Source organism: Megascapheus bottae, chromosome 10 (assembly GCF_031878675.1).
Source record: "Megascapheus bottae isolate mThoBot1 chromosome 10, mThoBot2.hap1, whole genome shotgun sequence".
Lineage (NCBI taxonomy): Eukaryota > Metazoa > Chordata > Mammalia > Rodentia > Geomyidae > Megascapheus > Megascapheus bottae.
The window spans coordinates 9552327-9567041 of NC_143518.1; the positions used below are offsets into that span (position 1 = coordinate 9552327).

Sequence of the window (14715 nt, forward strand, 5' to 3'; positions counted from 1 at the left end):
AGATATAGACTGTTCCTATAAACCTCCTCAGTGATTTGCTGGAATTATGTGAGTAAATGAACTCACTGGGGGATTTTTTATCTTATTTTCTTGTGAAGAAGTACTGTAGCAGATGCATATCTGAGAGGGAAAATGGAAAATTTAGAAAACATAAAAGTAAACCTTTTACACATTTCATTCTATTTGCATATTTATTTTTTAGAGTAGCTGAGAATCTGTGATAATGGACAACTTTACTTCAGAGAGCACTTTCTTCCTCATGGGCTTCTCCACTGTCCCTGAGCTACAGATCTTACATGCCCTGGTCTTTTCTGGGATGTACCTGGCAGCTCTTCTGGGGAACCTTCTCATCATCACTCTCACCACCCAGGATCCCAGGCTGCAAACGCCCATGTACTTCTTCCTGAAGAACTTGTCCTGTCTTGACCTGTGTCTCATTTCCATCACTGTTCCCAAGTCCATCACCAACTCTCTGCTAAACAGCAACACCATTTCCTTCTTTGGATGTGTCTCCCAGGTCTTTTTCCTCCTTCTGTTCGATACTACAGAAGTATCTCTCCTCACAGTGATGTCCTATGATCGCTATGTAGCCATCTGCCACCCACTGAGATATAAGATCCTCATGAGCCATCAGGCCTGTGTGCAGATGGCTGCCTCCTCATGGGTCAGTGGAGGTCTCAACGCAATTCTTCACACAGCTGCTACCTTCTCTGTCCCCATGTGTGGGGCTCTTGACATTCACCAGTTCTTCTGTGACATTCCACAGTTGCTCTCACTGTCCTGTTCTTACAACATTGGAGAAATAGCAGTCATTTTGCTCAGTCTAGTGTTCGACTTAGGCTGTGGTGTGCTCATTGTTATTTCTTATGTTCACATTTTCATTGCTGTACTGAACATGCCCTCCAAAGAAGGCAGGGCCAAGGCTTTCTCCACATGTCTGCCTCACCTCATGGTTGTGACTCTCTTTCTGTCTTCTGGGATATTTGCTTATTTACGTCCACTGCCCAAGTCTCCATCAATCTTTGATTTGGTTGTTTCAGTCTTCTACACTGTGGTGCCACCCACTGTGAATCCTCTCATCTATAGTCTGAGAAATAAGGACATGAAGATGGCTCTCAGGAGACTGAAAATCTCAGCTGTCCTTTGAGTTATAACTGTCACTGTCACTTGCCTTACATTATTTTTACTGACTGGCACCATTTCCTCTATAGTCAGATGTCTGAATCTGGCAATATTAAAAGATATTTAGTATATAGAAAGAACCAAAAATGGTGGAAGTTTTTTTAAGAAAAATTGTCCACACTTCATTCATATGCTGTAAAATTCACTAGTTTGTTTTTTAAAAGTGTTAATTATCCAAAGTAGTCTCTGTAGCCCTTGTTTTGTGACAAAGCCAGGTTGAGTCAAGATGAGCCATAGTAGGAGATGGACAGACATGAGGAAGTGGGATGCTACCCTTATGTCATGTGGGGAACAAAGGTGGGAAATATATTACTATAGCTCTACTGTTTGTTCAAATGTCAATCCTATTTTCATTCACTCAATACCAATTCGAACCTTTCATGTAATTCATCTGTATTCTCTTTAGTTGTTAATTTTTATATTTTTTGTGATCACTTCACCCAGACTATCACTCAATAACTCATATCTCTAATATTTAAAATAATCATGTCTCAATACCACAAATATCTCACTCTTTATGAATAAGTCATTTTATAAACACTAAGGGCATTCTGCTTCCCTTCATTTAGTGCTGAAATGCATTTGCTGTCAATTCCCCACATCTTCTCCTTGATCTATCAACCCACAAAAAAGCTTTATCTGTAAAGCATCGACGTGTACAACTCAATTGTAAACATCTTGCTCTATTTAAACTGATATTCCATTAGGAGTGCTGCTATTTATTTTCCCTGTATTAACTTTTTACTTTTAAATACTGTATTTTCCACTTCATCAACTTCATTCTGAAAATGGGCACAATCTCGGGCCTCATTCAAAAGTCTGCTTCTTGGAACAGTCTGGAAACAAACAATACATCTGAGCTCCTTTAGCCTTGACAAAGACCACAAATCTCTTATTGAGATTCCTAGTTAAACAAACAGAAAAAGACCAACTTGTGTCAGATAGCAATAATTGTATGTGGATGTAGGGAGCAAAGGATAGAGAAGCAAAATGATGAAAGCAAACAAATTTTCCCCTGGGAAGTTTTTATTTTGTTCATATGCCCAATCATATTTGTTTTGCTTTAGAGAAAGATTGAAGTATGACATTCCCTAAAACAGAAATCTCTATATAAAGATCCACAATACTATATCAGTGACTGGTACCTGCTTTAGTCAGATGCATCTGTAATTTTCCATATACACCAAATTTTGGAACTGATTTGATAATATTATTTCCTCTCTTGTCATTAAGTTTAATAGAAGTAATCAGTCCCTTAGGCACAATTTCTTTGTCACAATAGTTTAACATTTTTTCTCTAACTACCAAAAGGAATAAACTATTGATATATGAATAGGTTAACAAAAATCTCTAGATATAAACATTGATATATAGTTCACCAACTGGAATTGATCTCCCTTTACAATTATCATGAACTCTCTGTAACTTATAGTATGAAACAAACACAGTGAGAGAGCTACTCATGCAACAAAATGCCAGAAATTAGTTCTTTTTCAATCCAATTAAAAGATCAAAACCAAACAAAAGTATCAGATGAGTAAATTTTCAATGTACTAAGACTCTACCAAAAAGTTTTAAATTCTAGCTCATGAATAGATGGAATAATTGTACACATAGAGTGTTATATTAAGGCACACAGATAAACATAATTCTGTCATTTGGATGAATTAGAGGACATCATGGTCATGGGGAAAAATCTAGGCTTCAAAAGTAAATGACAGGAATGAGTAAATGATTGTTTGGTGGTAGATACCAGCAGAAGGGGACGAGAATGAAAGAGTGAATGGGGGTAAATATAATGAATATATACTAATAAAATTGAAAAAATATACATGCTATAAAGAGCTAAAATATCATGACTAGTCAGGTATGAATGCCTTGAGCATACAAATACTGAGTTGTCATCTTGTATTGTTTGGATCTAATATCCATATATCAAGGAAATTATGTGCCTTTTGTTCTTTGGTCTTGACTTATCTCACTCAACATGATTTGCTCTAGCCCCATCCACTTCCATTCAAATATGATTATTTTCTTTTCTGATGGCTATGTAGAATTCCATTGTATATATGTACCACAGTTTTTGTATCCATTCATCTGTAGAGGGGCATCTGAGGTTTTTCCATCTTGTGGCTATTTTGAGTAGTGCAGCGATGAACATGGCGGTGCAGGTGTCCTTACCATATTCTGGTATTATAAATGAGATATATTTAAAAGATCTAAAGTCTCTTCTCAAGTTTCTTTTTGAGAAATATGTTTATTTGGATTTTAACTTTCAGTGTAAGTATACACTTACTCTTATTTGTGGTTTATAAGAATAAAACTTTATAAATTTGTAAGTTTATAACTTTATCAGGATTGATAAGTATAGAATAACATTTTACATGAGACAAATATTAGATATTTTAGTTTTAAAAATGGACATACAGACATGACCTGACCTCAACTCATTTTGGGGTATGAACTGGAATGTGTTGAAGATCACATTGGCTAATTGACCAATATAATTCAGTTTATTCAATCTTACAACTTCAGTCATTTAAAGAAATGATTGATTTACTAGTATCACAGCAGGATAAAACAAAACACAGAGATTTGGGAGTTTCTTCTTGACATAACTTACATTTCTCCCGCATTAAAAAATGCAAGAATGTACAGGGCTGAAAACACTCTCATTGGAGATAAAATAAGTGACATGCCCCATACTAGTAGAGAGAGTAATCCTGAATACAGGATTGTTTTCCATTATTTCAGATATTAAAATTAGGAGACATAAGGACACAACAATAAAGTCATCATATTGAATGTAAGAGAATACTGAGGAAAAAGCAAATTAAAACTAACAAACTCCTTCAGTAATTTTAAGATCATATGGTTAAAATGGGAGGGCTTTCAACATTTACATGAGGCATTTATAATTACAACCCATGCCCTGGGATTCTAGATGTGTATTCAGAACAGTTAAGGTTAGGACAAATTGTCTTAATTTGAAGCATTGTTGAAGTCTATCACAAAGACATACATATCATTGCCAAGGTATGTTTATGTCAGAGTCAGAGATTCCTATAACCTGGTGACTATCTGTAAACTGTTTCACTTCCCTATCATTTACTTTCATTATCTAAAATCAAGTTTCATAGTTGTATATGTTTACTCATAGGTACGTGATTATTATATAAAGTGTTTTCCCGCACATAGGAGACATTTAATAGCTATTATTTTCACTTATTCCTTTAATGAGCACCTTGAAATATGTTTTTCCTTATTGCTAACCAGTCATTGAGATCCTTCTATCTGCTGAAACTCTGTCCACTTACAAAGCATTTTCTGAAGTGTTGTCTTCATATCCTTGTTCCTTAGACTGTAAATAAAAGGATTCAGCATGGGAGTCACCACTGTGTACATGACAGCTGACAGGATATCTCTCTCAGGAGTATGGAGAGAGGAGGGACTGAAGTAGACGCCGATGGCTGTCCCGTAAAACAAGACCACCACAGACAGGTGGCAGCCACAGGTAGAAAAGGCTTTCTGTCTCCCTTGGGTAGAAGTGACTTTCAGAATAGTGGAGAAGATAAGTACATATGATATGAGGATGCAGATAAGAGGTGTGATGGCCAGCAAACCTCCTACTACATGAATGACCATAAGATTCATAGAGACGTCAGAGCAAGAGAGCTGTAAAAGAGGATTGAGATCACAAAAGAAGTGATGGATGACACTGGAGCCACAGAAGTTCAGAAGTGCTATTAAGACAGTATGTAGAAGGGCATGGAAACAGGTAATGATCCATAGCCCAGCCACCAGCCACAGGCAAATGCGAAGACTCATTTTGGTTGTATAATGAAGAGGGTGGCAAATTGCCACATACCTATCATATGCCATCACACAGAGAAGGAGGCTGTCCATATTTACAAAGGAAATGAAGAAGAAGAGTTGAGCAAAACAGCCTGCAAAAGAGATAGTTGGGATGTCAGTCAAAATGTTTACTACTAACTTGGGGACTGTAGTAGAGGTGAAACAGATGTCAACAAAGGCCAGATTGCTAAGAAAGAAGTACATGGGGGAATGGAGGCGAGAGTCACAGCCAATAGCCAAAATGATGAGCAAGTTCCCCAACACAGTGACCAAGTACATAGCGAGAAACAGCACCGCCAGGACACGCTGGTGCTCTGGTGAGATGGGTAACCCCAGAAGAACAAATTCCCTGATGACTGTTAGATTTCTTTTTTCCATCTTCCCATAGAATCTAGAAGAAAAAATAATCAAATTATCAAGTAAGGTAAAGATCTCATGTCAAGACCATGTGCATATGTATTTACATGTATGTGTGTAGTTGTTTGTATATATACATGTATGCTTCGTGGGTATATGTATGCGCGCAGATGTAAGCAATTATATTTTTCTACTTAGCATGCAGGCCAATTGCAGCATATATTTACTGACTACAGGATGCATGCAGCAATTTCTACTTTTTTTCAAAAATAACCAATTCCTCCTCAAAACAAAAGGCACATAGTGACCATTTTTATTGCACCAGTTAACCCCAGGGAACCCAGAGAACTCATATAATTCACTGTGACTAATTCAATAGTCATGCTATTTAAATTTTTTGATACTTTTACCTAACAGAATTATTTGTGGTTACTATGTCATTTATTCCTTCCAAAGTGATTCATTCAACTGCTTCATTTTGTTTTAGTAACTTTTATTAGAACATATCAATTAGACAAATGGGCTTAATTATGATATTATGTATATATGTAATTGATTTCTGATGATATTTACTTTGACATAACAAAACTGTTGACTGTTACTATGTGATTTTTTTCTTCTAAAGCAATTGTCCTATTCAACTGTTGTACTTTGTTTTTAACTTTTATTAGAGCAAATCAATTATATAAATGGGCTTGATTATGATACTTATATATATGTAATTTATTTTAATAAAATGGACCCTATCTTTATTATTTTCTTAACCTTATTCTAAGTTCTTTTAAGCAATTTTTAGGGATTCACTCTGCTATTCATATATATATATATATATATACACACACACACACACACACACACACACAATTTACTTCAATTGTATTCACTCTCATCACTTTCTTACTTTCCTTTCATCATTTGGTTGGTTTTTTCTTACCAAGTCCCTGTTTACAATTATGTCGTATTTTTACATTTTTCTTTGCATATATTCATTGTACAAATTTTACTGTATTTTTCATTGTAGATTCATGTAAACACATACATATACAAATGTGGTATTCTTTCCATTTCTACTGTTTTTACAGTAGATATTCAGGCGATTAAGATGTGAAGACTGTGATTTGAAGCAAAGCCAGCTAGACAAATCCAGACAACTCAGCTCTAAGTAAAAAACAGAAGCAAGCTGAGCACCAGTAATCCTAGCGGCTCAGGATAGAGGCTCAAATCCAGCTCAAGATACAAAGTCTGTAAAAGTCTTCTCTCCAATTAAGCACCCAAAAAGCTGCAGTGGATCTGTGGCTTAAGTACTAATTTTGAGCAAAGACAAGCTCAAGGAAAGTATCTAGAACCCAAGTTCAAATCCCAGGACCAGTGCAACACACACACACACCCCAAAAAGCTGGAAATGGAAGTGTGGATCAAATGGTAGAGTGTCAGCCTTGAATGAAAACGTTAAAAATCACAAAAGTCTTACGGGGCACTGTGGCTCACACCTGTAATCCTAGCTACTCAGGAGGCTGAGATCTGAGGACCAAGATTAAAAAAAAAAAGCACAAACACCTGAGTTCAAACAGTAAGATGGGAACAAAAAGTGTGTATTTGGATATCACCATAGTATTTCACATAACGCATTAAAGTTTAGATTAACTCCCTCTATGATTTTCTTTCCTTTTTTTCCCTACTCCCATTTATTCAATAGTTTTCAGTGTGTTTCCTTACACTATTTTCATATATACAGTTTGATATTTACTTATTATTTTATTACCTTTGCCACCTCTTATCCCACAAACCATTAATCCACAATTTCAATAGTCTCTTCTTCCACTTTTTTTCCCTCCCTCTGGATTCTGTATATGTCTACCCATTTTCCTTGGGTAGACAACCATTTCTTTGCCTCAGACTAGTATACACACTCATTTGAGGACAGCACTTTGGGGACAAGCCGTAGATTCATTCCTTGAATGGCTACTGGACACTGTGGCTTATTTGCTGTTTGGTTTTTGTTTTGTTGAGGTAGCCAAGTTTTTTATGAATGCTGTTCATAAATTTTCTTGGTGGTTTATCACTTTACTCTCCAAAGCTAATTTTAGTTTCAACCCAAATTTGACCTTCTTTCATAGTACAAAGAAGATGCAAAATCTTTCAATTATGAATAGCCAGCAAGAAATCGTCCATTGAGCCTTGTAAAAGTGGTTCATGACTGTAATTCTACCTACTCCAGGGCCTTAAATGTGAAGACTGTGGTTCAAAGTCAGCATGGACAGAAAAGTCCATGAGACTCTCATCTCCAATTAACCCACCCTAACTCCCCCATATCAAAAAAAAGAAAAGAAAGCATGCCAGAAGTCAATCTGTGGAAAGCAAGCCGTGAATGAAAGAACTCAGGGATAGCACTTAGGCCCTGATAGCAAAATAGCCCTGGCAAAAACAAAAAGAAAAGGATCATCTATCACTTCCCATGACCAATAACTTCAGTAGACATTACTGAGCATCATTCATAACCCTGGTTATGTAAATAAACTTTTACCACTATTGATGTTTCCAATGCATAATATATTTGCAACTCAGCCATTAAGAATATTTATTTTGATATCCAGGGCTCTCTTTATCTTTCCACAATTATATTTCTGAAATTATATTCTTAGAATGTCAGTTTGTTGTCTATCATAAAATAATTTATAGAAGCAGAAACAGAGGTTTGGGACTTTTAGACCAAGTACCATTCATTTTGTTATAATGTTCTGAGATCTACTTAATGCTTTTTTAATTTATTTTTTACATCTAAGCTGCAAATAAGCAAATTAAAAGAGCTTTTTAAAAATGAAAACCTATATAACATTTGATTGTTTTCTTAATTTCAGGTTTCCCTGAATTCATAATTTAAATTGTTCACTGGTTTATTGTGATTATAATTCAAATATCTCCACACTATTATATCTGCTTTATTGGTTAATCTATGTAGGAAAAACATCTATATCAAAACACACAAGCACAGAAGATGCAAAATATAGAGTCCTATTTCCCTACTAATGTTGTAAAGGTATGGCACATTTCCTTACTATTGTCTGTTTTCTTGTCATAAAATGACGTAACTAAGTAGAAGATACAATTGCTGGTTCTTTACTATACCCACTGATATGTTGGAGCACAAAGTACAGTTTCCTGGATTCAACTGTGATGTTTTGAATTTCAACCTTATCAACAACGTATAGCATTCTTTCCCTCTGAGTCCTGCTGCTCTACTTGAGGCATGTCAGGACAAAGTCTTCCTTGAGAATAAATGACACAAAACTGTACGTATATACTGTCATTCATACATAGTCTGTATTTATATATTATTTGTGTGTGTGTGTGTGTGTGTGTGTGTGTGCGTGTGCGTGTGTCTGGTTCTTTTCTGACAGGGTCTTGTTATATAGCACAGTCTGGGCTTTGTTTCTCTGTCATCAGCTACCTGACTTCTGAGATTACAGGAATGTGCCATTATATCCAGCTGCATGCATTTCTTTGAATAAGGAAAACTCTTCAGCAATGACTTATTTCCATTGCAAGTAGCTTTATTTACACAGTTATTTTTCTCAACCCCCAAATCACTCTTTAATATCTCATTCATCATATGCATAAAATCTTATCTAGCTGTCTACTTCATTGTGGCTACTGACATGTTATAGAATTTTGATGTATGATGTTACAAACTGAGAACGGTCCCATTAAGGATAATAACATGGATACATAAGCATATGGTTTTTAAATAGTAGGCACAAAGTAGTAAAATGTAAATAATCAAAATTCTTAAGTAACTTCGTGGTTGGGAATGATCACTTTTAAAGACACTTGGTATTCTGATTTCCTATTCAATATTTTCACACATGAATTCCAAGACTTTTCCTTATTTTTTAATTTGAAAAGATAACTCCAACATTGGAGTGATTAGAAATTCAATATTTTATGTGTTTTAATTCAGGAAATTATATGTCACATGTCTTTTACCAAACCAAGAAAAATGAATACTTACATTGTATTTTAAGATTTTTTTTCTACTTCAAGTATTTCTTCTCCATGACTAAGGAACAACAATATAGGTAAAACTGTACATTGGCTCTGGTTACTTGTTAAAAGGAACAAAGAAGAAAAGAATGAGACACAGATAAATAAGTTCTTCTCTTTGGAGACTGCATTATCCCAGGGGAGCATTTACTTTTATTTATTCTATATAATACAAAGGGACAAGGCTTGAAGAAGGGCAGTTTTATCCCTTGAGCTCAGTACCTAAGAACCTGTAGGGAATTTTAAATTTATCTTCTAATGACTATTCCTTATGAACAAGGAAAAGGAAAAGTCCTGCCTCATTTTAAAGATAATGGAAACAAAAAGCAAAATATTACATGAAGGAGAATTCTTAAAACCTAAACACATTTGAGAAACATCCTATTCCTTTCTACAAGATAATAAAGTAAAATCATTTCTGCAGTGCCAATTGACGATGGGTTAATTCATGGATTAGGATTTGAGCCTAAATGTAGATTTGGTATCACAACACTTAACCTTCCTTCAGTATTGAGGAAGCAGTATGAGGACGAGTTCAGGGAATGGACTTGATTATAAATTTCTAGATATTTTTGTTTCAGTGTTTCATTTTTTTCCTCAGGCTGTATATAAAATCAGTAACTTTTCTATATGAAAAAAAAACCTACAGGAAAAAAGGTAGCAAGTTAAACAGTCCCACTAAAGTTAGCATAAATACATCGTTGTATAATTTCAAGAAAGTGGGTAATGCATCTATAAATTGAATATCAAAATTTGGATAAAATTGAACAACACAAAAATAATGCTCACGCATCATGTCAGTATGCAGAATCCTTACAATCCCCATCAAAACCTCAAAGCAGCCTGACACTGATGGCTCATGGCTCTGATTCCTGTTACTGAATTGGTCTTTCAAAGCCAACTCTGCTCCCCCTTCCCCCACCAAAAAAGTCTATGAGACTCATCTCCAATCATCCACCAAAAAGCCTAAAATTGAAAAAAAAATTTTACTTAATATTAAATAAGCAATTCAACAACATGCATTACAATGTATGATACTAGAACAAAAACACATACATCATGGGCAGTAGTGCATCAAGAGAGATAACAAGCATAGATAAACCAGTTAATTTTTGACAAGAGGGCCAGGAGAATAGAAGAGAAAGGGGATGGAGGCACTACAAAAAAAAAAAAAAGAAAAAAATAAAAATCAGGCACAAACGGCTCATGCTTGTTTTTCTAGCTACTCAGGAAGCTAAGATCCATAGTATCATATTTCACTGATAGCATTAGCTGGAAAATCCTTCAGACTTTTTCAAAAAAATAAAAATGAGCTTTTTTGACTCATGCCTGTAACCTTTTCCCATGGTATAAGTATGGTATTTCCCATATCTTATTCTGGTAGTTTTCCTAGGTATCTCAGCAGGAAAGCCTCAAGAATAACATTAGCTACTTCTAATAAGAAAGTGAGTTCAGGGACAGTGGGGACTAAGTGTGACCAGTATTGTTTCCACTGAGGCTGAGGGGATTTTTGCAGTGAGGAGCAGGGGTGCTGTGTTCTTTCAAAGTCCGACAATGGGGTTCCAGTGTTGTGAAGGGTTCCATGTGGGTACCTGTGTCTGCCAATGGAAACTAGGAGCCATGTGTCTTTGGGTTGTTATGTTTCAGCTCACAGATCTTTGCAGTGTCTCAACTGCTCCATCCTGACAGGCTTCTGGAAGGCTCTACAAGCAACATCGCAGCAACTCTAACATTAGTTGGAACCATTGGCTAGTATTCTGTGAAGAAATTGGAGCATTTGTGGCAGAAATAAATTATAGGAACAGATTCTCCTTCCTGAGGCCAGTTTGGGAAGATGAGAGCAGAGATGCATGGTCCTATAAGGGTTTATAGGTCTGTGTCTCAGATGGTTCCACTGTGGTTTTGGCTACCATGCAGTTTAACTCAAATCTTTGCTCAGATCTAAAGGAGAAACATATGGTCATCGCTCTCTCCACTTGAACCGATCTGTGATGTGAATGTGTATACATTTGGATAATCTAGTAGAGATTCTCCCTGTGCAAAATGGAAAATGGCCTTTCACACACTCCACCTCCTATAACATGTCTCTAGTGCACTAGAGGCAGCCCCTAATCTCAGAGACCCAGAAAGGGATTCATTTGTTGGAGACTCATGAAAGGGACAGAGGCTCCTGGGATTCCCATGGTGCCTCTTTGGACAGCTTTGTCCTGCACTCTAAAGTTCATGGGTACCATGAGCCAGGGCTTGGCTTGGAATGATGTAATCATCCTCAGTATCAGGATCTCCAGGAGGCAGATTCTTCATCCATAGAAATATCCAAGGTGGTCAGTTTCTGCTCGAAAAACAGTCATGGAATTCTTGAGGGTTGCCTGGTTGAGATGAGGTTGATATCTAAGAGTCCTAGTGTGAGTTTTTGCTCTCAGCTGGCAGCTTGTGCACCATGTCCGTTCAGTGACTGAGGTGATGTTCTTAGTGCTGTTTACATACCATGCAAGGTCCACAGAGACAGTAAGCACACCCTGTGTTATTGTGGTCTGTCTTCCTCTCCATGTCAATCCCACATAACTTCTCACCAGATTGACCTCTGCTGAAAAGCCTCTGTGTTTCAACCCCAAGCATTGATCCTGTGGCCTGCCTCATAATGCAGTTTCTACTCCACATCGTGGAGCTCACCCATGACTCTTTTGACAGACACTTGGGAGTCCCAGGATCTGTTTTGGGATAACAGAAGATATTTCTCTTGGGCCATTAATCATCCAACGACAGATTCCTCCATCCAACAAAAGCTGAACAGTGATGTGACCAGAGGATGGGTCACCCAGTCCTGAGAACCCTGTCTGGTCTGCTTCAGGTCCAGGTTTATTTCTGAACTTCCAGTTTCCTGTCTTCATCCTTGGAACATACCCTATAAAACCTATTTTAGAACTATCATAGGTTTTCATAATTCCACAAGATAGATGGCTCCAAGGCGCATACAATTGGGTTCTTTATGACATTTCCTGATCATAAACCAGGGCATATCTATCTGTACGGTCAGCTCTACTATTTAAAATTTCTGATGTAAAAAGTAAAGATACTTTAGAATGTTACTTATAAGACTAAATTATATATTTATTATATTGTATTTTCATATACCTGTTTTGTTAATATGCTTTCTTTAAGCACAGTTTTTGGAACATATTTGAACATGATTATATGTAACTTTAAGGTCATATTTATTACCATGTATTAATTATATACAATAATGAGTTTCATAGTGTCATTTTCATACATGCACATGAAAGCGAAAGACTTATTTTTACCCCTGTGTTTCTCTTGGCTCCTGCCACCTCTTGCTGGTTACTTTCATCAAACTATTTCCTTTCCTGTGTTTGTTTTTTTAAACATAAATTTACGTAGGCAAGCTATCACTTGATAGGCAAGCAGAGAGCATTGGCTCCCATGAGGAGTTATATGAAGTGCAATTCTGTGCACACAGCTCCATTGAGAACCCAGGAAACTGCAGCCCTGTGTACCCAGACGACTTACAAATCCACATGAGCATATCCTGCGCTGTGCAACTCTAGACATCAAAGACTGCAACCGCTGGGCTGAGCACCCTGTGGGACTCTGAAGACTACAACCACTAATGCTCAGATGCCCTGCAGATACGTGTGATTTCATTCCTCAGTTACCAGCTCCAAAGCAGACCTGACATAGTACAGCTAAGAACACCCAGCTACTTTGGGGGACATAAGGGAATGCAGACTCCAAAGCCTACTGCTCTTCAGTGGACCAGAGGAGGCTACAGCCCTGGACTTAGTGATCTTCCAGATTCACTTAAGTGTAAGCAAGCACTCAAGTTCACAGAAGACTCACATGAATGCCACCCTGTGCTAACTTCATAGAGCTAGACCTAAGGCTGTCGCTCCAGTTCTTTGCTGAGCTACTACACAGGAGCATCCAGGAATAGACAGGTCCAAAAATGAATCAAACCACTTGAGGGAAAAGAATGGCCAAAAGGCAATTGTATCCCTGTTAAGAGAAAAAGCAACTGTTTTTCTATTTTCTCTTATGTTGTTTTTCTCCCCTTTTCTCACTGCTGCCTTATTCTAATATCTACATTCCTCATGTTATAACTCTTAGTTTAAGGGCCTGTCTGTAGCATCCTCATGTTCATCCCTCCCAATAAAATATTGACTATCTATGTGCATAAAATGTTATTAGATACTTCATCTCATCCTGCTCCACTCCCCTTCTGCACATTTTCCATACATGATATCTTTTCTAACATTTCCTTCTGCCAATAGTTGAGTTGTAATCCTATTCTTAGGATTTTTATAATACTAACATCATAAAGGTATCATACAAATTGACTAGACTACAGTTATAACTGATTTGCACAAATACCATTAACAATCCATTTTCCTTTGTGAAAAATTGGGTTGGAATTTAAGTGAATAAATCTAATAGCATAGATATTCACTCCCAATTGAGGAGAGAAAAAGATCACACGAATCTAGTCAATATTCAATCCTGTGAAAATACATAGAGAATACTCCAGTAGGAATAGTACACATGACTGAAGGCCCATGATATAACATCTTGTCCAGTGAATAAGTCCAACCAAGAGACATAAGAAATAGAAGCAAACAAGAAAATTCATCCCTTCAAACATCATCAGTAACAAACAAAAACATCAGAAATGATTCTGAAGTAGAATAAACTTCCAAATTTGTGCTAAAATTATGATAAAATATCCAACAAACATATCCAACTAATTAAAAACCTACAATTGTGTTTTTAACTTCATTAACCAAGGCAACAAATCCAATTACAATACAATTCAAGAGTTAGTTGAATTCAAAGCAAATAAAATAAAGCCGCTGAATGGTTGCTAGTAGAATACACATAAACAGTTAACAGTTTGAAAAATACAAAGTGAAATTAAATACAATAGTCAATGGGAAAAATTGGAATGATCAGTAAAAAGCAAAAAATCTGGAAGAAATAGCATCAAATTGAAATTTGTTCCAAGAGAGTGTATAACATATAAGACAGAATTTCAGAAATTGAAATTGGATCAGATGAAGTAGTAAAATAAGATAAAATACAGAAAAGGCTACAAGAACTGTGAATAGAAATTACAAAATCTTTAAGACTCACTTGAAATATCTAATTTTTAAAGTATGGGTATTCTTCAAGTTGACAAGATGTTAATTAAACTCCTAGGATATATAGTTTATTAATATGAGAAAACTTGGCAAATGTAGCAGAAGAGTAGGTATGCGCATTTGGCAA

The 14715-nt window shown here is 36.3% G+C and overlaps 2 protein-coding genes across 2 annotated transcripts; one reads left to right on the plus strand and one right to left on the minus strand.

Annotated features, from left to right (window-relative positions):
* Positions 1-223: 223 nt before the first annotated feature.
* LOC150057503 (olfactory receptor 14A16-like) lies at positions 224-1147 on the plus strand. Its single transcript, XM_090340048.1, has one exon. It carries the CDS (start codon positions 224-226, stop codon positions 1145-1147), a length of 924 nt encoding a protein of 307 aa, XP_090196174.1.
* A 3311-nt stretch (positions 1148-4458) lies between these two features.
* LOC150057504 (olfactory receptor 1C1-like) lies at positions 4459-5415 on the minus strand. The gene has a single exon (XM_090340049.1). The coding sequence runs from the start codon at positions 5413-5415 to the stop codon at positions 4459-4461; it is 957 nt and encodes a 318-aa protein (XP_090196175.1).
* Between the last annotated feature and the right edge of the window lie 9300 nt (positions 5416-14715).